Genomic DNA, 22,690 nt, shown 5'->3' with positions numbered 1-22,690 from the left:
ACAACAAAATATCCCTTCCCCAGCAACAAAAGATCCCCAGCAGCAACAACAGATCCCCCTGCAGTCAGCATCAATAGACCCCTCCCTCAACAGTAGATCTCACCCCCAGCAACAAAAGACCCCCACCAGCACACAGCACACACCTACACAGGTTGAACTGGATGGACTGTTGTCTTTATTCAATCTCAACTACTATGTAACTATGTAGCAACAATAGACCTCCCCAACAACAATAGAACCCCTCTGCAAAATTAGATCCTCTCAAGCAACAATAGATCTCCTAGCAGGTAGCATAAATAGACCCGGCACCACTTGCCATTGCGTACATTCAGTGCTGAAGGTGCCGGAACTACGTTCCCCCACGTTCCTGCTGGAAAAAAGTCCTGGTGGTACTTATTTTGCATTATGGGACTGTAGGGCTTGTGTCAGAACCTCCTTGGATGGTGCACCAGTCCACTGCTCTATCTTTTCCTGGTAATCTGGGAACCCCTTTGATTTTAGGGCTGCCACCTGTCTGGGATTCACCCGGACAGTCCAGGTTTTGAATAATATTGAATCATGTGTTCGGGTTTCAGGCAACCTGGACACATTATTCAGACCCGACCGTGGGAGCTGAGGGCCAGGGGAAGGAACAGAACTAGTGCATATCGGGCAGCAGCTGGGGCTGAGGAAGGACCATAACTTGTTAATGCTTATTGCTCAGCAGTGGGGTAATCCTTGTGCAGTGGCTCCCGACAATTAAATTAAAGTCCTTGCCCCTTTTATATATCAATCCACCGGGGCATGTACCCCAACGGTGCCCTAGGTTTTTTACAATCCTATAGTGTATACTACACAAAAAAAAAAAATGTGCGATACTAAAGTGTTCGGGTTTGGCTTGAAGAAAAGGTGGCAACCCTATTTGTAATGAATAAGACACAGCCAAACACACCCACTGCTGGCTTCCTCATGTCTCCCACATACAGAAAAAGCCTTTCTCAATAGGGTTCCATGGCTGTGATACAGGCCAAGCTGCAGGCATGCGCACTGCCCATGTGAGGCGCTCTCTGGAGGCTGGTTGCATTGCATACCTCCCAACTTTCTGGGATCAGACTGAGGGACACCAATTATCAAACTTATGTAGGCATAGGACACACCCCCTGCCACGCCCTCTTAAAGGAGAATTGTGCAAAAAAAAAAAAATTTGGTAAACCCACAAGTGCTTTTTTACCTCTACTATTGGTTTATACTGGCTTTTGGAGTTTACAAATGTAGAAATTAAGAAATTGGATGAAAGGTTCAGCACTGGGAAACACTTTTTGAAAGATAAAAAGTGCATTCTATATACAACTATATAGATCAGACCAAAATGAGGGACAAATGAGAAGGAAAGAGGGACAGAGGGACTTTATTCCAAATTAGGGACAGTCCCTCGAAATCAGGGGCAGCCCCTCGAAATCAGGGGCAGTCCCTCGAAATCAGGGACAGTCCATCGAAATCAGGGACAGTACCTCGAAATCAGGGGCAGTTCCTCGAAATCAGGACAGTCCATCGAAATCAGGGACAGTCCATCAAAATCAGGGACAGTCCCTTGAGATCAGGGACAGTCCCTCGAAATCAGGGGCAGTCCCTCGAAATCAGGGACAGTCCCTCGAAATCAAGGGCAGTCCATCGAAATCAGGGGCAGTCCATCGAAATCAGGGGCAGTCCCTCGAAATCAGGGACAGCCCCTCGAAATCAGGGCCAGTCCCTCGAAATCAGGGACAGTTGGGAGCTATGGCATTGCTTTATAAAGAATTCCGACTACTGTCAAGTGATTAACTTTTTAGCAAAGCTGCCATATTTGCAGGACAGGATTTGCATTTATTTCTATCCGTTGTTTGAAAATCTTTAAGCTGCCTAGAAATTGTACATAATGCTCCACCTACTGCATGAGAGAACATTTCCTATTCGCTCATCAAAGATTACGATTTCAGGTCATTTTAAAGTGCAGACATGAATAAAATGCTGAAACTTAAAAGAATCAATAAATGGAGTGGTTTTAGAATGTATGTGTATATTTATTGCTTCATACCTGGAAACCTAAATCACAGACATAATGAAAGGTGCCCACAGATTACTTTCTGAAGTGCTATAAACATTATACAATTAAACCTTGTATAAAATATGTACATTGGTGCTATAAATCATCCATTGGGTGCCTCAGATCCAAGGTCTATTAAAGTTTCATTGACATAAAATAAGATGTTTCAGTGACTTTCTTCTTGTAGATGGGAAATCACCAGCTGTTATTGCAGACACCTGTAATCAGATAAGATAAGCGGGTTAACTTCAGAATATAGGTAGGTCCTTTATGTGAATGGCAGATGGATATTTACCAATGGCTATATTTTTGGTGAATGTGTGTAAGGATCCTTCACACTGGCGGCAATGTCTACTGCCTCCTGAAAAGGGATCTATGGTGGATCACCTTTCAGCAGTAGGTAGAATAGCGTCTGCTAGGCAGTCAGGAGGTAATCTAGCCGCCCCTTTAATGCCTGTTTTTCCTTTAAACCTCAAGGGGGATTTCGTATCAAAATACGGCACCTTAACTACGAGCCAAAACCAGCGCACTAACATTGACCATAATGGGCGAGTTTACCAGGCAGTGTCGCGTGTCAAAGTTGAAACTGCTGCGGCATGTGTACAGCTGTAATTATAGAACTTGGCCACTAGAAGGTGGGGGGCGTAAATCCATGGCTTAGTCTCCTGTTTTTACTGTCCCCCAGCTACCTGTGTAAAGGAGCCCTAATATTGCCCAGAAGAAAACAAACTAGCTCAGCTGTCTTCTCAGAGCCAGGTACAGATAAAAGGCAAGTTATTTTACATATCATACGCATTTCTATTTCTGTCCATCCAATCCTGAGATTAACACAGCTCTGTACATAGCACAGTCTTGTCTTGCAGGGAAGTGGACCTGATCTTTCTCTGTTGCACTCTCACTTTGACTCACAGGTCTCTTCCCTACTCCAACCATGTTAGTGGACAGTAGAAAGAGAAGCGGCACTCAACTGAGCTCGTCTCCCTGTCACTCTGCTGTCTCCCTCTCTCAGCATGCTTCTTGCACTTCAACACACCTGGCTGCTTCTCTCTCCCCCTTTCTGAACTGTGCTGTACCGAGTCTTAGGCTGATAGTAGGTCAAATTAAAGTAATTAAGATAAGGTAATTACACTGCTTCAGAATACATGAAGTTATTTATTACTGAATGCCGAGCTGCATTAATGTACATATCTAAAAGTGTTACTGACTTATGAAACCTTTTAAATATTTACTGAATGTTTTGTCTGCTGTCAGCAGCCATTTAACTGTTGCTATCAATATTCATTAAAATAAAATGGAATCAATAACCATCTTCCTATATATATGTTTGATAATTGGTGGAAATACATTCATACTATTTAAAAGTTGCCTCACCTGTTGAAGCTTTATTCATAAAGCAGGGCCGTCTTTATTATTGATTGGACCCTGGGCAAAAAGTTTCTTGGGCCCTCCCAAATACACTTACCAACTATTTGCAGGCAGTGCAGGCTCAGGGGCCAGCTGCTTTGGGCCCCACAACAATGACTGGGCCCGGGGCAGCTGCCCCTTTTGCCCTGTGTTAAAGAGACACTAAATGATATCCCTATTCTTCAAAAATAATTCATACACATCCTTCACTGACTACACTACATGAAATTGCTTCTTGCTGTGCTTTTCTGCCACTTTGTAGCATCCCCTGTGAGCTCCTGTACACCCCCACCCCCCACTTCGGTCTGTTTGGAACTAGCAGTTCGCATTAGTTGCGGTCATGTATACTTCTCTATGCACACTACAAATCCCATAGTCCATCTAAGGAGCAAGCAAGAAAGGGGGCTAAGTTAAGGTGACCAGATTTTTTAAAGAGGTTGTACACCGAGATTTTTTTTTTTCCTCTTCTTTAAATCCTGAAAGAGAAACCCATAATGAGCTAGTATGCATCGCATACTAGCTCATTATGAAATACTTACCTTAGAACGAGCCCCCGCCGTGCCGTCCGCTTACCTGTATGACGGGCGACATGTATAGTCGCCCGTCTTCCGGGATCGCGGCATCCGGCCATCTGATTGGCCGGAGCCGCGGTGACGTCACTCCCGCGCACGCGCGCGGGAGCCGACGGTCACGGCACGGGGCTCTGAAGGAACGGCACGATCTGCCGTTCCTTCAGAGCGCATGCGCCAGTGACGTCACTGGCTGCATTAAAGGTAAATATCTCCTAAACGGTGCATGTTTAGGAGATATTTACAGTACCTATAGGTAAGCCTTAATATAGGCTTACCTATAGGTACAACTTCCTGAGGAGGGTTTACTTCCTCTTTAAATAAAATCCGGGGACATATTTTTTTTAATGGTAAACTATTTTATAAGCATCATTTCTAAAAAAATGTTATATGCAGTGTGCAGTGTATGCGGTATGTATTTATGGAATGATTGCATGATATATACGTTATTTCTCACATTTCATCCATGAGATAAATAAAAGATACTTTTTAGAATTTTTTGGACAATGACTACCAAATGTTAAGAAGATAAGATAAAGAAAAAGCTTTTTAATGCATATTTTGTATTTTATTCTTACCAAAGAAGCGCAGAGATGCACTATGTACAGAGTGCAGAGTTCAGGGGTGCGCTATGTGCAGAGTTCAGGGCTGCACCCAGAGATGGTTCGAATCTTAGCTGGTCCCTGCTAAACCAGACAAGATTCTAATCATCTATGGCTTGCTTAACTGACGCTGATATTAACAGTGACACCAATATAATGATCAGCTAAGGTGGTGGGTAGTATGTGCAGGAGAAGAGTGTAGAGTATAAGGTGGTGGGTAGTATGTGCAGGAGAAGAGTGTGGAGTATATGGTGGTGGGTAGTATGTGCAGGAGAAGAGTGTGGAGTATATGGTGGTGGGTAGAATGTGCAGGAGAAGAGTGTAGAGTATAAGGTGGTGGGTTGTATGTGCAGGAGAAGAGTGTAGAGTATAAGGTGGTGGGTAGTATGTGCAGGAGAAGAGTGTAGAGTATAAGGTGGTGGGTGGTATGTGCAGGAGAAGAGTGTAGAGTATAAGGTGGTGGGTAGTATGTGCAGGATAAGAGTGTGGAGTATATGGTGGTGGGTAGTATGTGCAGGAGTAGAGTGTAGAGTATAAGGTGGTGGGTAGTATGTGCAGGAGAAGAGTGTGGAGTATATGGTGGTGGGTAGTATGTGCAGGAGAAGAGTGTAGAGTATAAGGTGGTGGGTAGTATGTGCAGGAGAAGAGTGTAGAGTATAAGGTGGTGAGTAGTATGTGCAGGAGAAGAGTGTAGAGTATAAGGTGGTGAGTAGTATGTGCAGGAGAAGAGTGTGGAGTATATGGCGGTGGGTAGTATGTGCAGGAGAAGAGTGTAGAGTATAAGGTGGTGGGTAGTATGTGCAGGAGAAGAGTGTGGAGTATATGGCGGTGGGTAGAATGTGCAGGAGAAGAGTGTAGAGTATAAGGTGGTGGGTAGTATGTGCAGGAGTAGAGTGTAGAGTATAAGGTGGTGGGTAGTATGTGCAGGAGAAGAGTGTAGAGTATATGGTGGTGGGTAGTATGTGCAGGAGAAGAGTGTGGAGTATATGGCGGTGGGTAGAATGTGCAGGAGAAGAGTGTAGAGTATAAGGTGGTGGGTAGTATGTGCAGGAGTAGAGTGTAGAGTATAAGGTGGTGGGTAGTATGTGCAGGAGAAGAGTGTGGAGTATATGGTGGTGGGTAGTATGTGCAGGAGAAGAGTGTGGAGTATATGGCGGTGGGTAGAATGTGCAGGAGAAGAGTGTGGAGTATATGGCGGTGGGTAGAATGTGCAGGAGAAGAGTGTAGAGTATAAGGTGGTGGGTAGAATGTGCAGGAGAAGAGTGTGGAGTGTATGGCGGTGGGTAGAATGTGCAGGAGAAGAGTGTAGAGTATAAGGTGGTGGGTAGTATGTGCAGGAGTAGAGTGTAGAGTATAAGGTGGTGGGTAGTATGTGCAGGAGAAGAGTGTGGAGTATATGGTGGTGGGTAGTATGTGCAGGAGAAGAGTGTGGAGTATATGGTGGTAGGTAGTATGTGCAGGAGAAGAGTGTGGAGTATATGGTGGTAGGTAGTATGTGCAGGAGAAGAGTGTGGAGTATATGGCGGTGGGTAGAATGTGCAGGATAAGAGTGTGGAGTATATGGTGGTGGGTAGTATGTGCAGGAGAAGAGTGTGGAGTATATGGTGGTGGGTAGTATGTGCAGGAGAAGAGTGTGGAGTATATGGTGGTGGGTAGAATGTGCAGGATAAGAGTGTGGAGTATATGGTGGTGGGTAGAATGTGCAGGAGAAGAGTGTGGAGTATATGGTGGTGGGTAGTATGTGCAGGAGTAGAGTGTAGAGTATAAGGTGGTGGGTAGTATGTGCAGGAGAAGAGTGTGGAGTATATGGTGGTGGGTAGAATGTGCAGGAGAAGAGTGTGGAGTATATGGCGGTGGGTAGAATGTGCAGGAGAAGAGTGTGGAGTATATGGTGGTAGGTAGTATGTGCAGGAGAAGAGTGTGGAGTATATGGTGGTGGGTAGTATGTGCAGGAGAAGAGTGTGGAGTATATGGTGGTGGGTAGAATGTGCAGGAGAAGAGTGTGGAGTATATGGCGGTGGGTAGAATGTGCAGGAGAAGAGTGTGGAGTGTATGGTGGTGGGTAGTATGTGCAGGAGAAGAGTGTAGAGTATAAGGAGGTGAGTAGTATGTGCAGGAGAAGAGTGTGGAGTATATGGCGGTGGGTAGTATGTGCAGGAGAAGAGTGTAGAGTATAAGGTGGTGGGTAGTATGTGCAGGAGAAGAGTGTGGAGTATATGGCGGTGGGTAGAATGTGCAGGAGAAGAGTGTGGAGTATATGGTGGTGGGTAGTATGTGCAGGAGAAGAGTGTGGAGTATATGGCGGTGGGTAGAATGTGCAGGAGAAGAGTGTGGAGTATAACCATATAGGTGGGTAGTATGTGCAGGGTGGTGTCAGTAGGGCAGTCAATAGTATCAGTGGAGCAATAGACAATGTCAACTTTTTTTTCGCCTAAAATTTTATTTTTTATTATTTTTTACAATTATATTTTTGTATTATTTTTTTACAAACATTTTGTGAGGACAGTGGACGGTGTCAGTAGAGCAGTGGATGGTGTCAGTAGTTTCTTATTGTTATTGTTTTTATTTTGTATTATTTTTTTACAATTTTATTTTTATTCTTTTTTTTCAAATATTTTTTTCAAAGTGCTTCGGTTGGGGATGGGGGTTGTGGACGATTATGGCTGGATGGTGTCAGTAGAGCAATGGACAGTGTCTGTAGTTTTTCATTTATTTACTTTTATTTAAACATTTTTTACAAATATATTTCTTTCTTTTTTTTTCACAATTCTTTTTTGGGGGGGGGGGGGGGTTGGCAGTTGATCATATCAGAAGGGCAGTGGATGGTGTCAGTAGAGAAGTGGTCGGTGTGAGTAGGTTTTTAATTTTTATTATTATTTTTTTTTTTACAATTTAGATTTTTTCTTGTTTTTTTTTCTTTTTTTTTACAATGCTTTTTTTTGGGGGGGGGGGGGGGGCGGCGGAGGGGTGGCCAACATCAGTGTTTTTTTTAAAATTTTAGTCTTTATTATTTTTAATATGTAATTTTTAAATATTTATTACAGTTTTTACTTTTTTTTTTTTTAATCAGCCCTGTTGGTGGGCTTTGGTGACAGAGAAAGGGACTGAGGACACAGATTCCCCAGTCCCTTTCTCTGCAGCCTCAGCTGCACTGAAGATGAATGGACAGGAGACATACGTAGGCTCCTGTTCATTCATAAACCGAAGCATCACAAACACTGTTTACGATGCTCAGTAATGAATGAACAGTCAGTGATCACTGACTCTGCTCATTCAGAAAAGGTAAGACTCGGTAAATGACATATTTACCGGCTCCTTCCTCTGCTCTCCATTCTGACAGATCCAGGATGAGGGGGGTTGGGGACCGGAGGAGCACAGAGGGGGACCGGAGAAGCACAGAGGGGAGCAGGGGGAGCACAGAAGATCCGAATAGCCAGAGGAGGACACGGGGAGCCAGAGGAGGACACGGGGAGCCAGAGGAGGACACGGGGAGCCAGAGGAGGACATGGGGAGCCAGAGGAGGACATGGGGAGCCAGAGGAGGACACGGGGCCCAGAGATTAGGGACATTTGATGGGAATTTGGGGATTATCTGTGCAGCAGTGGGGGGAGTTACATGCACTGATCTCCCTATGTGGCTTTTAATGTAGCAGCTGACAGCCGCGAGAGGAAGAGGAGGAGAAGCGGCTGTCAGCTGCTTCATTGAAAGCTATACAGGAAGATCAGTGCTTGTAACTCCCCCCACCGCTGCACAGATCAGTGCCAGGGACAAAACCAGGGACAGACTTGGTCCAGGGACAGTGTCCTCAGTCCAGGGACTGCCCCTGGAAACTGGGGACGTCTGGTCACCCTAGGCTAAATTTATACATACATAGGTGTGCCCAGCCTGTTGCATTAAAGTGTGCACCCCAAATGTATTAAAGCATGGATGGTGTCAGTAGAGCAGTGAAGTTGTCAGTAGGGTAAAGGTTGGTGTCTGTAGGGCAGTGGATGGTGTCAGTAGTTTTTTATTTTTTTTTATTATTTTTTACAATTTTTTTTTTAGGAGCCCTTTGGCTTTGGTACAATAGGGGGCTTTGGTACAATATCAGCAGGAAGAATCTGTGCCCTACGGGGTGATTAGAGTGTGCCCAAGCCCAGCGGGCACACCCCCTGCGCACGCCTATGCCTACCTACAGTGGGACAATAGAGAATGAATGTTGCCACCCCACCCCACCTTCTAACAGTAGGATCACAAAAGCCAAAAAGAAAAGGAATTTAGTGTTTTGGAGGAGGCTAAGGGCAATAGAAGCTACTTATAAAATTAAGAATACATACTTGAAAAGAATTTTTTTAATTTAAACCAAGTTTAGAATCACTTTCAGAGAACATTTATTTTATTTAAAGCCCAACTCCAATCAAAACTTTATATTTCACCATGACCTCCTTTAGTAAATGAATACCTATATGGCCAGCATGGAACCTCAACTGATAAATCAAGTAAAGAATTGTACTGAACTCAACCTATTTACTAAGCTCCCTGAACATTTACTTTGCTAAGTGAAGCATGTCTAGCATGTAGATGGAGTATATACAAAGTAAATGTTCACTGGACTTAGTAAATAAAGTGAACTTTGTAGAACCAATTTATGAAGGGTCATTTTTTTTTAAATTACAGATGACGGAATTATTGAGGTAAATACAGCTGCATGGTATTTATTAAGCCAAGTAATCAGGCTCTGCCCTATTGGTAAATCTTATCGGCTGAAATGGCGCTTCACAAAATAAAAAAATGAAATAGCAGTGAATAACTTTACTTTAATAACCTTATTCATTTTACTAGGTTGTTGTGTTTGAGAGGACCCTGTCATGACTATGAAGCTAATACTGGTTTTCCTACAATTTGACCTCTGTGTGCAAGTTCTGTCTGCATTGTTTTATGGAGGGTGAATTGCCTGTTGTGCTTTTCATGAATGCTAAAGATAGGATTTTGGGGCAATTTCATTTGAAAGGTATTCATTTTTTTTTAAAATAATTTTCAAGCTGATGATCTATAGTTTTTTTTACTATTTAAATAAGTGTAATATGAACTATTGAGGTTAGTAAACAGCTTTTCTTATCATAGCTTATAGAGCAGCAAACAAGGAGCAAGTGCAAAAAAGTGAACACAAAACAGTGCACAAGGTATATCACTACAATCTCTCGGGTTGCAAGGCTCTGGACATGGGTAAAAAATACACTCTATGTCCTAGCCAAAGCCAGGTAGAACCCATTCCTTCAAGGGACCAGCCAAAGCCAGTACAACTTAGTAATAGTATTGGGTTGACCCTAGGTCAGTGGAGAACCCTACCTAAAAGCCTTGCATGTTCCCCCTCAGATTTCAGGGTAGGCTCAAAAACCTACACCCTACAGTCAGTGAGTAAAGAGTAATGTGGAATGCAAAATAGGTGAAATGGGGGCCAATATGTAGATCAAAAGCTGGCCTTCTGGCCTGGTGTACAGATTCCTCTACTCTTAAGCCTAGTACACATGGGCGTAATGTCAGCTGGTTCAATTAAAACACAACATTCGTCCCGTGTGTACTGGGGCATGATCGAAAAAGGTCTGCCAATCAGCAAAAAAGTTGTTAGTACAGCGGCTCCTCCTGAGCTGTTCAGTTTTTTTTATTCGGCCCGCTGAGTTAAACGGAAGAAAAAAAAAAACAGTAGTGTGTACCAGGCTTTAATCAAAAGGCCCAGCCCTGGAGGCAGGTGAATAAAAGAAGCTTGTGAATGTGCCATGACCACAGTGCCATATGAAGAGCACAGCAAGCTTTTCACCTTCATTATTAATGTGCCATGACCATAGTGCCATACGAAGAGCACAGCAAGCTTCTCACCTTCAATATTAACGTGCCATGACCATAGTGCCATACGAAGAGCACAGCAAGCTTCTCACCTTCATTATTAATGTGCCATGACCATAGTGCCATACGAAGAGCACAGCAAGCTTCTCACCTTCAATATTAATGTGCCATGGCCATAGTGCCATACGAAGAGCACAGCATGCTTCTCACCTTCATTATTAATGTGCCATGACCATAGTGCCATACGAAGAGCACAGCAAGCTTCTTACCTTCAATATTAATGTGCCATGACCATAGTGCCATACGAAGAGCACAGCAAGCTTCTTACCTTCAATATTAATGTGCCATGGCCATAGTGCCATACGAAGAGCACAGCAAGCTTCTCACCTTCATTATTAATGTGCCATGATCATAGTGCCATACGAAGAGCACAGCAAGCTTCTTACCTTCAATATTAATGTGCCATGGCCATAGTGCCATACGAAGAGCACAGCATGCTTCTCACCTTCAATATTAACGTGCCATGACCATAGTGCCATATGAAGAGCACAGCAAGCTTCTCACCTTCATTATTAATGTGCCATGACCATAGTGCCATACGAAGAGCACAGCAAGCTTCTTACCTTCAATATTAATGTGCCATGGCCATAGTGCCATACGAAGAGCACAGCAAGCTTCTCACCTTCATTATTAATGTGCCATGATCATAGTGCCATACGAAGAGCACAGCAAGCTTCTCACCTTCAATATTAATGTGCCATGGCCATAGTGCCATACGAAGAGCACAGCAAGCTTCTCACCTTCAATATTAATGTGCCATGGCCAAAGTGCCATACGAAGAGCACAGCAAGCTTCTCACCTTCAATATTAATGTGCCATGGCCATAGTGCCATATAAAGAGCACAGAAAGCTTCTCACCTTCCTTATTATTGTGCCATGGCCATAGTGCCATACGAAGAGCACAGCAAGCTTCTTACCTTCAATATTAATGTTCCATGACCATAGTGCCATACTAAAAGCACATTGAGCTTCTCACCCTCAATATAAATGTGCCATGACCATGCTGCCATGTTTAGAACACAGTGAACTTCTCATCTTCAGTATGAATGTGCCATGACCATAGAGCCATACTGAAAGCACAGTATTCTTCTCATCCTCAATGTGAATGTGCCAGTGCCATACTAAAAGCACAGTGAGCTTCTCACCGTCAATCTGCATGTGGACTGCCTCCCTCAGGGGCAGCCAGCATTGCAGGATATTTTCTCCTGGCAAGATCAGATAGACTTATCCCTTCCAGGAGGTAATGGGCTACAAGAGCTCTGGCCTAGTGTCTCAGGTAAAAATCAACCCAGGAGGAAAAGATACCCACCATGCCCCTTACATACCAGGAAATACTCCTTGCTTTTACCCTCATAGACATAAAGGATATCGAGTCTCTGATAACAACATATACTATACTTGATCTTAGCTAAAAGGCCAAAAAGAGGCATTTTTTTCCTCAGCAAAACAGTTAAGATTAGCCTGGTCAACAATAAAAATGAGCACAGAGCCCCATCTTATGGCTAGAAATCATAATTTAAAAATATTCACATATATATTTTATATTACCTGATTAAAAAAGCTATTTTTTTTAAATATTGGTGGTTAAATTATTCTTACCATTTTGAGGCACAATTCTGTATTTTCTGTCCAAGCACAATTCAGACTGCCTTTTTCTGACAATTCTCTGTGCCTCTGGAGTAAGTCCGTTTTGATTTCGAGAGAAGATAAAGGAGTAATCATCCAAACACTCTCCGTTGTCACCCATCTCGCGACATGAGTAGACGATGGCATAGTTATCGTAATCTGTGTCTACCACCCAGTGATTATCAACTGCACACAGAATAAATAGGATGTAAAGGTAAATTTCACACTCAATGTTAACACAATCATATAAATTCTGCTGCCTGCTCAGATTTTAAAGTATTCACAAATGGATGAGTGAGTTTGGGGTGGAGGAACTTGACTGGCCTGCACAGAGTCCTGACTTAAACCCAACAGAACACCTTTGGGATGAATTAGAGCGAAGACTGCGAGACAGGCCTTTTCAACACCAGTGCCTGACCTCACAAATGCGCTTCTAGAAGAATGGTCAAACATTCTCAGAAGAGTTGAAGGTGTTTTAACTTCAAAGGGTGGGCCAACTCAATATTGAACCCTACGGACTAAGACTGGGATGCCATTAACCACTTAAGCCCCGGAGGATTTGGCTGCTAAACGACCAGAGGGTATTTTGCGATTCGGCACTGCGTGACTTTAACGGACAATTGCGCGGTCGTGCGACGCTGTACCTAAACGAATTTGGCGTCCTTTTTTTCCCACAAACAGAGCTTTCTTTTGGCGGTATTTGATCACCTGTGCGATTTTTTGATCACGCGCTATAAACAAAAAAAGAGCGTAAATTTTGCAAAAATAGCAATATTTTTCCCTTTTTTTATATGAAATTCCCCCCAAAAAAAATGTAAAAATCAAAATTTTTTAATATTTTCGGCCAATTTGTTTTATGCTACCTATGTTTGGTAAAAAAAATCGCAAAAAGCGTATTTTGATTGGTTTGCGCAAAAGTTATTGCGTTTACTAACAAAGGGAAAGATTTTTGTCATTTTTGTTGTTTTTTTTTTAACGCGTAATGGCGGCGATCTGCGATTTTTTTTGCGGTACTGCGACATTGCGGCAGACAGATCGGACCCTTGACTGACATTTTTGACACTTTTGGGGTTACCAGTGACATTTCTACAGTGATCAGTGCTATATATATATGCACTGTTACTGTAAAAATACACTGGTAGTGAAGGGGTTAACTTTATTTGAGAGGGAGGGGCTGTGTGTGTCCCTAGGGGCGTGATTCTAACTGTGATTGGCTGTGGCTTCAACTGTATGCAGAGTGATCACTGGATCTACATAGTAGATCCATGTGATCATCTCTCATACAGAAAGGAGAATGACAGGCAGCTTGTTTACACAAGCTGCCTGACTTTCTCCCTCTCCCCCGCCGATCGCAGAGTGGCCGGCGGCGATCGGGTCCGCCGGTCACACGCGCGGGGGGGTCCGTGACCACGCGGGAGCGGGAGCGCGCCTCCGGCGGCGCGCGCTCGCTCCCTAAACCCTCACAGGCGAGCGACGTAGACCTACGTCACTTTGCCTGTGAGGGGCTGACCGCCGCCGTAGATAGTCGTGCGGCGGTCGGCAAGTGGTTAAAGTTCATGTGTGTGTTAACCTCCTAGGCGGTAATCCCGAGCGTGACTCGGGGTTGATTTTTCATATCAGGAGCGGTAACCCCGAGTCACGCTCGGGGTGGATTGCAGAGAGCGCAGCGGTGTTCTCTTACCTTATCCTGGCGATCCAGCGATGATCTCTCATTGCTGAGATCGCCAGCTGAGAGTTCCGCCACTCCTCCGTCCCTCCGTCGGTCTGATCACTTCCTAGTTCCGTTCCCTGCAGCAGCAATGCTGCATGGGAGCGGAACTAGGGAGGGAAATTCAAAAAAAAAAAAAAAAAAAAAGTTGCACAAAACACAAAACACATAATATATATATATATATATATATATATATATATATATATATATGCATATATATATATATATATATATATATATATATACACATATATATACATGCATATACATATATGCATATATATATATATATATATATATATACAGTATATATGCATATATATATGTATGTATATATATATATATATATATATATATATGCACACACACACATATATATATATAAAATTATATTATTGATTCAATTATAATTCATGCGTTTATATATTATATATATATATATACACATATATCTATATATAATATATAATGCATGAATTATAATCTAATCAATAATATAATTTTATTATATATATTATATATTAAATAATAAAATAATATTATTGATTCGATTATAATTCATGTGTTTGTGTTTCAAATTTATCACATCTGGGATGTCTACTAGAGTCTTGTTTTGGTCAGGTTTAAGTCAGTAATTACTAAGAATTGTAGGCCTTTAATACATAACGCCAAATTTCCATGAAAACAATTGTACCGCTTTTGGTATGTAATTCCTGACATAATCATACCGCCAGGGAGGTTAAGGCAGGCACCCCAATACTTTTGGCAATATAGTGTATATTGTACATTTACATCAGTCCCCGCCCTCAAGGAGCCTACAATTCAATGTCCCAAACTCACATTTATAGATACTGTACATATACTAGGGCCAATTTAGACAGGAGCCAAATAACCTACAAGCATGTCTTTAAAGTGTGGGAGGAAACCGGAGTACCTAGAGCAAACTTCATGCAGAAATATTGAGTTATTTGTAGTCAGATTTACTACACCCAGGCTACAACAATTTTTTCACTGATTTGCTTACCTCCTTTTTCAAGATAGGATGCCAGTCCATAGTACTTCATAACAAATTTGCCAGGCTCATCTGTGTCCTGGAAGAGCCCCACCATATCAGCGCATACTTCAATGGTGCTACAAACAAAGCACAAGTATATCTAAAGTTACACCACTAAACCTGAACTCCGGGCAACCAAATAAATTCAGCCATGAAATAAATACCATATCTGGGAGCTGTGTTACCTGTAAAGGAATGGTATTTCTATTTATCCACTCTTAATATTAACCACTTTACCGCTGCTTACTTTGATGCTACTGCGGCAAAGTGGCTCTTGTAGGTCTGACGACGTAGACCTACGTCGGCAGACCCTCCCCCTTCTAGGCGCGGCGCGTGCGCCGCCGGAGGCGCGCTCCCGCTGTGTTCAGTCAAAAAGTTGCAAATTGCAAAAAGTGGCCCGGACGTAAGACAGCAAAATCCTCCGGTGGTAAAGTGGTTAATAACTAATTATTTCCCTTTGGGATTATGAAAGTATTCTGCAGCTGATTTACACAGCCTTGCCACACAGCACAGCCCTATGTGGTAAAACCAGAGATAGTAACACTTACATGTCTCCCCCCACCCTCACCCTTTGACTTAAGAGTAAAGTAGAAGCAGTAGACCAGGGGTTGGCAACCCAGGACCCACGGACTACACCCTACCCGCCCCCGGTTAAAGTCCGGTCCGTTAGTGCATGTGATGAATTCACGTGCACCTGGCCCGTGGATTCTGCTGCTGAGCTTCTTTGACCCAGTTCCCTAGAGGCAATACCTGCAGTAAAGTTGCCACAATTGTCAAGTTCCATTGCTGCCGTGTCCGTTATGCAAATAACATGCAATATCGACATTTTCAATTACCATATTTTATTTTTAGAGGTGCTCAGCTTTCAGAAAATATGCCATGCTAGGGGTTTTAGGTATCAATCAGGTCAAAAGTGCATAATTTACTAATTCGGTATGTGCGTAAAAAAAAATTGAAAAAAGTTGGTCTGGCAGCAACAGGATTAAACGGTAACCAAACACAAAAGGTACATGCAGCTAAATGACTTCAATTTGCATATTAAACATAATTGTGTGTCTGGGGGTTCATTTTAATAACTATCACAATCTCTAAACTGTTTTTATATATATTTTATTATAACAGTGGGGACTTGTTTTTTTGTAACTTCTTTATAAATAAATATATGCATATGCGGCTCTCTTGCTGCACATTATCTGTACCACCTATATAATGAGATATCTTTAATGGGCGCGCTGATTTGGTCTGCTATCTTTTGTTCCTTGATTTCATAGGGTAATGGAGGGCAGTTCCATCCTGGTCCATTTTATAGTTGGATCCAATGTACTATTTTTGTTATTCTTGTAATTATTTTTTTCATTCGTTGCTTTTTGTTATGATATGTGATGTATGTATATACTCTGAATATGTGCCTATATTTTTAGAAAAATCTCATGTGATTTAATTGTCCAGTATCCCCTGAGGAAGACTAACGGGGTCCAGTATCCCCTGAGGAAGACTAACGGGTCGAAATGTGTCAGAGCTTTGGAAAAAATTTATTGGGATTGCAACCTGCTATGTATCCATATTCTTAAGTCTATGTTGAGAAATGATACATGGGTTTGTGTGTTTTCATTCCACCCCTGCTATTGAGGATATTTTAACATGGTTTTTTTATTAATAAACTTTTCACATTTTTATAAAAATATTTTTTCTATATAATTGTATATTGTGTTTTGGCATCATCAAAGTCCCGCCTCTTCTCCTCCTTGGCCCTTGTGACTTAAGTGTGTAAACGAATTGGGACAGAAGCCTCCCCTTCCCCATTACCTAAATACTTAGCCACTAGTTAGATGTTTGCCAACAATATCCCAGTCTGAAATTTGACCTTATTGGTCCAGAGACTCCAGACCATACCCCTTTCACCAAGCCCCGCCCATCAGCGGTTCCAAAAAATCTACAAAAGTAATAAGACTTGACGATATAATTCTGGTAAAGTGGCAGCTGCTGTGAAATGAGTGGAGAGAGATATCTTACCCCATTAAAAAGACTCTTCCTCTGGCTGTGGCTGTCATTTTTCCCTCCTCATCAACATTGAAGTGGGCCACAATGTCATCATAAAGGAAAAGTCCTTCTGGGTCCTTCTTGGCTACTGCGTACCAGGTTCCAGAATACTGGAAAAATACAATTACATGAATATACAATGCAATAGATTTGCCAGTGTATTATTTTGGTAGAACGTCCCCTATGATGTTATTTCCAGGAATAGTACAAAAAGAAAAAAGTAATCGAACAAAAAATTGCTGAATTGGGTAGAGTGCTGACACATGGTGAAGCCAAGGACAAGGGTTTGACTGTGAAATAATATTAAAGTATTGTTGCCCCAACACTTCATATTCCTGATATGTCCTTGCTGTAACATGTACTTGTATGAGAAAGTATCCTCTTCTCTTTGTGCTGCTTCATTGGGTTGAAATCCCTGGTTTTCCTGCCAGTCCCTTTGGTTTACTATTAAAAACTGATCTCATTAAGCAGGAGAGCACATCGTGGTCAGTTCTCTAGCTATGCTGGGAACTCAGCCTGCTCTCCTCCAATGATCAGACTCGTCCTGACATGCCTCTGCTACACAGCCATTCACAGGGAAGCTCAGTATGCTGCTGCTTCTCCTCCCCCCCAGCTCTTATGCACTGGAGAAAAGAGGGAACGTGATCACTTATAAAAAAAAGGTGTTTATAATGTTTTTTATATCTATACAAAAATGTTTTGCCCTTTATTTCTATTTTAAACTGAATGGGTTGTTTTACAAGGTGATCGTTTACAATTACTTTAACTACTGGAACACCAGACTAAAGCCCCGTACACACGAGAAGAAAATCGGCCTGGAAATTTCGTCCGACGACCAATCTGCCGATTTTCGGCTTGTTAGTATGGTGCTTCCAACAACCGACTCCGACTTTTCGGCCGAAAAAATCCTGGTGTTCAGGCTATATAATTTTTGTCGACTGTCAAAACACGTCCGATTTTCGTTTCATTGGTACAGATTTTTAGTCTTCATGAAAAGGGCTTTTGATTTTATCTCAAATAGGCTATGTTTAAGTTTAGGTCTAAAAATGCTAATTAGTGGATTAATCCACCGCAACCAACTAGAATTCATCTTTTTATTGCCCGGAGTATACTTAGTTAATAAAACATGAAATGTCCATCTCAGATGATGTCAGTATTCTGCTATTTATTTGTGTTTTTCTATTTATTTAGGCTCATATGAAATATTGTATATGAATCTTATTAACCACCATTTGGAGGTAGTATGTAGAAAGCTCTCACATTTATTAGAATAAAAGGAGTGATCATTTTAGGGAAGAGCAGATTACATATGGTGCTAAACGACTCATAGGATGGATATGCCACCCCCTCTCCTGGAAGAGATGAGACTATTTGGGGTCATTGTCCACAGGCTTTGCTCGGATGCTCTATAAACAAAGTGTTATTGTTTTCCTTCTATATTACAGTTTATGTCTGAGACAAACATATGTGGCACATCTCTGCAAAACATTTATATTTGTATGTGTTTTGTCCTTATAAAAACACTGCAAGAACAAAAAAAAATACCTTCTGATCTGCCAGAAATCCAGTGAGCCACTAAATTGTTTTGATGAGCTCACAATGCTGCCTCTGCTGCCCTAAAATTCATAACAGTGTTGTCATCGTTACTCAGTACCTCCCTGCTGGACTACAGAGCATCTTCCCATTTCTCATCTCCCATCAGAGGGGTGCCCTGTAGTACAAAAGAGCTCAGTGCAACAGAGGCAACAATGTCATCTCTTTACAGGATGTTAGGGGCTCTCTGGATTTCAGGCAGGTATTTATCTGCACTTTTAGCATCAAAATACAGTTAGGCAGATATACATTTGAGAGTTGTGTTTTTTTTTTGTTAAAAAGGGAGTAACTATTGTAAATCCATGCAGGTATGGTTACATTTTCAACTGCAAGAGGCACTGCTATATCTGTTTGTGAACACTTTTGCCCCATACACACGTGCAGATTATCTGAAGACTTTTGTCTGCAGACTTACCAAAACCATATAATATGAGGTCAAACCTAAACACTTTCAATTTGTATGCAATCCGGCAGGCCCTTGCACTACATAGAAAAGGTAAGTCTGCAGACAAAAGTCTGCAGATAATCTGCACGTGTGTACGGGGCATTAGTTACACCAGAAGCTAACAATAACAGCCCCATATTGATGGAAAATATTAAAAAATAAATTAGTTAGACATCTATTTCACAGGCCTTTTCTAAGTGTTGTAGAGAAAAGAAAAATGCTAAAATCCATAAAACAGGTATATGTAAAACAAAGTGGCGTACCCGTTGTCTGTCAAACGTTTCCATGGTTTTAAAGGTGCTGACACGGCATTCCCTCTCTGCCGAAGACACGCAGAACAGGGCAATAAAGAGCCCAAAGACTTTGAGGTCCATCTTTCAGTGCACGACCAGCTCTAGAAAAACTGTTAAATATATGGGGGAAAAAACGCAAACAGTTTATCAATTCCTCAAACTGTTATATTAAAAAAAAAAGTCTATCTATCTATCTATCTATCTATCTATCTATCTATCTATCTATCTATCTATCTATCTATCTATCTATCTATCTATCTATCTATCTATCTATCTATCTATCTATCCATCCATCCATCCATCCATCCATCCATCCATCCATCCATCCATCCATCCATCCATCTATCTATCTATCTATCTATCTATCTATCTATCTATCTATCTATCTATCTATCTATCTATCTATCTATCTATCTATCTATCTATCTATCTATCTATCTATATAGACAGATACATGCACACATATATATGTATATATATATATATATATATATATATATATATATATATATATATATATATGGGTTCTTTTATTTTAAATTAAAATATAGTAATTTAATAATTGTAGCGATAACATATAATAATAGTTAGTAATAAAAAGGAAATATAAACTGGACAATTTAGAGAAGTTTGGAATGTAATAATAATTCGATATTGGAAAGTGCATTAATCCATAGCAAAAAATGAAATCACCATTTAGGGCAGTAAGTTGGTGAGCTGTGTTAGGAGATAAAGTTGGGTTATTTGCTATGGGTTACTACACTTGCACAGTCATCACGATTTGCCTGTATTTAGTAAGTCTAGAAGTATTTAAAAACAGCAGGTATGGAAATGTTCCACATATACAACACTAACACTACCACTACCAACACTAAAAACATAAATATTAACAAGTGCAAAAATACTATGGAAAAATACCATTATATGGTTTTATCCATATTTGCTAAAATTATTGTACAAAAATTACAACTAAGAATAACAGCCATGAAAACAAAAAAGAATAATAGTCACAACAGTAACATCATGATTATTATTAGTAATAATTGTAACACCAATGAACATTATCTATGTTTTAAATAACCTAGTAATAAAGCAATGATAAAACAGTGCATCCTAATTAATAATAATGGCAATAAACATGATTTGTTATATTGGAAAACTCATAAATGTATGCTATCCTGCCTTTAGATAATTTGCCATTAATATTTGCTATTATAAATTCCACTGTCAGATGTTAATGATCATGAAAGGAGCCAGTTCAGGTAGCTGAAGTAGGTCCAGAGAGAAGTTAATAGAGAGGACGATCATCTTACAGAAAATCCAGCTGCTCCCAGATGTAAGAAACCCAGGAATGCTTGGGTGAGAGCCTTATATACAGCCTCGCAGTCACACAGTTTCGTAACTCCAGCAGTAAGGTAAAAGACCTATATTTACGCTGCCAATATATCCAGTCCCAACTGGATAGTGGCCCACTTCAACAAACTTGCATAACATCAAACCATGCACTTTAACCCATAGCCCATGACTCTGTGAAAACCCCCCACAGCAATCTCAGGAGGAAAGAAAATATGACTCTGTGTACGCCGAGAGGTGGGGATTTGCTAAGAGATATTTGTGATTTTAGGAGCTTTATCCGTGGTTTGGAGGTATCTGGCTACAGGCCAGCTCTCCAGGAGGGCACACACGCTCAATTCATGTACAGTCCTGTTCAAGTGTTTGAATGTTTTTCTTGAAACACATACAAGAATACCAGTGAAGATTACATCCGTGTTTCATCTTTTAATGTCAAAATTCCCATTAGTTACATCTATGTTGATATTAGAATCACTGCACATAACATACCGTATGTCAGCTAAGAGCTTTCACTGTATCAAAGATTTCTCAATATACATTAAGCACTAAGAGATTGATTTTCTAAAGGCAAATAGACTGTTCAGTTTACCATTAGGGAATTTACCATTAGCTTAGTGAATGAGATGAAGCTCTGCTAACTTCCCTCATCCAATCATGTGCAAGCATAAATGCTTTTTTCTTTACTTTCCTTGCATGTGATTGGGTATTCTTCACCACATTTACTAAGTTCTGGGGAAAATTCCCTTGATAGGTTAGCAGCCTATTTGACTTCAGTAAATCAACTTGGATTTGTAGCTATATTTTTTAATGTTTTGATGGAGTGAGGCTGGACAGGCAAGGTGACCGTGCCTCCTTAAATAGATTTATAGCCAAAGACATTTTATTTGATAAAGCACTGTGAACTATAAAACAATTACCTTTTCTTTGTAACAAAATACTTGTTTTTGTTGTTTTTACCATCTTAGGGCTGCTGACCTCCTGAAGCCTTTCTGCAACCACAAGTCCACAAGGACTCCCGCAATGACTGCAGTCATGGGCGTCCACAAGGGGGGTAAAGGGGGGGGGGCAAGGGCCCCCTCCCCTGGAAATTTCCTAGGCTACTTTAAGAGGGGAATCTTTGGGGACCCTGCTCTAAAGGAGATCTATGGGGGACCCTGGCCTGCTCTAAAGGGGGATATATGGGGACCCTGCTCTAAAGGAGATCTATGGGGGACCCTGGCCTGCTCTAAAGGGGGATATATGGGGACCCTGCTCTAAAGGGGATCTATGGGGGACCCTGGCCTGCTCTAAAGGGGGATATATGGGGACCCTGCTCTAAAGGGGGATCTATGGGGGACCCTTGCCTGCTCTAAAGAGGGATCTACGGGGACCCCGCTCTAAAGGGGATCTATGGGGGACCCTGGCTTTGCCTGCTCTAAAGGGGGATCTATGGGGACCCTGACCTGCTCTAAAGGGGGATCTATGGGGATCCTGGCCTGCTTTAAAGGGGGTCATATTGGCTAAATGTATATATATATATTCTTTGCAGGGAGAACCTGTAAAAACTTGGTGGTGCAGAAAAAACTGGTAGCATGGGGAATATAGGTGAAAAGGTAAAACTAAAGAGGGATCTATGATGACCCTGGCCTGCTCTATTGGGGGATCTATGGGGGACCCTGGCCTGGCCTGCTCTAAAGGGGGATCTATGGGGGTGAAAAGGGGCGAAGCATGTGTGACCTTAAAACGATGCCCCCCTCCTAAAAAAATTTCTGTGGACGCCCATGTCTGTAGCTGTGCAGGGCTGGTGATGGTGACAACAGTGCACTGCATAATGTATGATAAAATGGCCACTTTTGGCCTCTATCGGAAGCCTATGTGACAAGGTGCAGGAACACAGGGACAAAGCATTTACACACTACAAGTTCTTTTTCGTTCAACCCTGCGGGCAGAACAAAAACAAACTGTCAGCTCAGTTAAGAGCTGCTGTACTAACAATCCGATGTTAGTACAGCGATCTCCTTGCTGTTATATTGTGTTCTGACAGGGGGATGCCGCCCCCCCCTCCATTTTCTGAGA

General features: G+C 41.7%; 1 protein-coding gene across 1 annotated transcript; it reads right to left on the bottom strand.

Moving 5' to 3' along the window:
- Positions 1–2,015: 2,015 nt before the first annotated feature.
- Positions 2,016–20,752, bottom strand: RBP4 (retinol binding protein 4). Its single transcript, XM_082269255.1, has 6 exons — positions 20,596–20,752; positions 19,253–19,392; positions 16,925–17,061; positions 14,882–14,988; positions 12,120–12,332; positions 2,016–2,280 (listed from the first exon to the last, which is right to left on the bottom strand). Exons 2-6 carry the CDS (start codon positions 19,361–19,363, stop codon positions 2,258–2,260), a joined length of 591 nt encoding a protein of 196 aa, XP_082125381.1. The 5' UTR covers positions 19,364–19,392; positions 20,596–20,752; the 3' UTR covers positions 2,016–2,257.
- Between the last annotated feature and the right edge of the window lie 1,938 nt (positions 20,753–22,690).

Source organism: Pelophylax lessonae (genome assembly GCF_965119305.1).
Source record: "Pelophylax lessonae genome assembly, chromosome: 9".
NCBI lineage: Eukaryota > Metazoa > Chordata > Amphibia > Anura > Ranidae > Pelophylax > Pelophylax lessonae.
Note: the sequence above shows the minus strand (reverse complement) of the source record. Positions and strands in the feature narration are given on the sequence as shown.

What these genes read in the sequence shown, in the direction of transcription:
- RBP4 (XM_082269255.1), bottom strand. Translation starts at nt 19,363, where the DNA reads ATGGACCTCAAAGTCTTTGGGCTCTTTATTGCCCTGTTCTGCGTGTCT. An exon ending in AAACGTTTGACAGACAACGG is followed by an intron (nt 17,062 to 19,252) that starts GTACGCCACTTT and finishes GTATTTTTCCAG; the next exon opens with TATTCTGGAACCTGGTACGC. An exon ending in GGAAGAGTCTTTTTAATGGG is followed by an intron (nt 14,989 to 16,924) that starts GTAAGATATCTC and finishes CTTTGTTTGTAG; the next exon opens with CACCATTGAAGTATGCGCTG.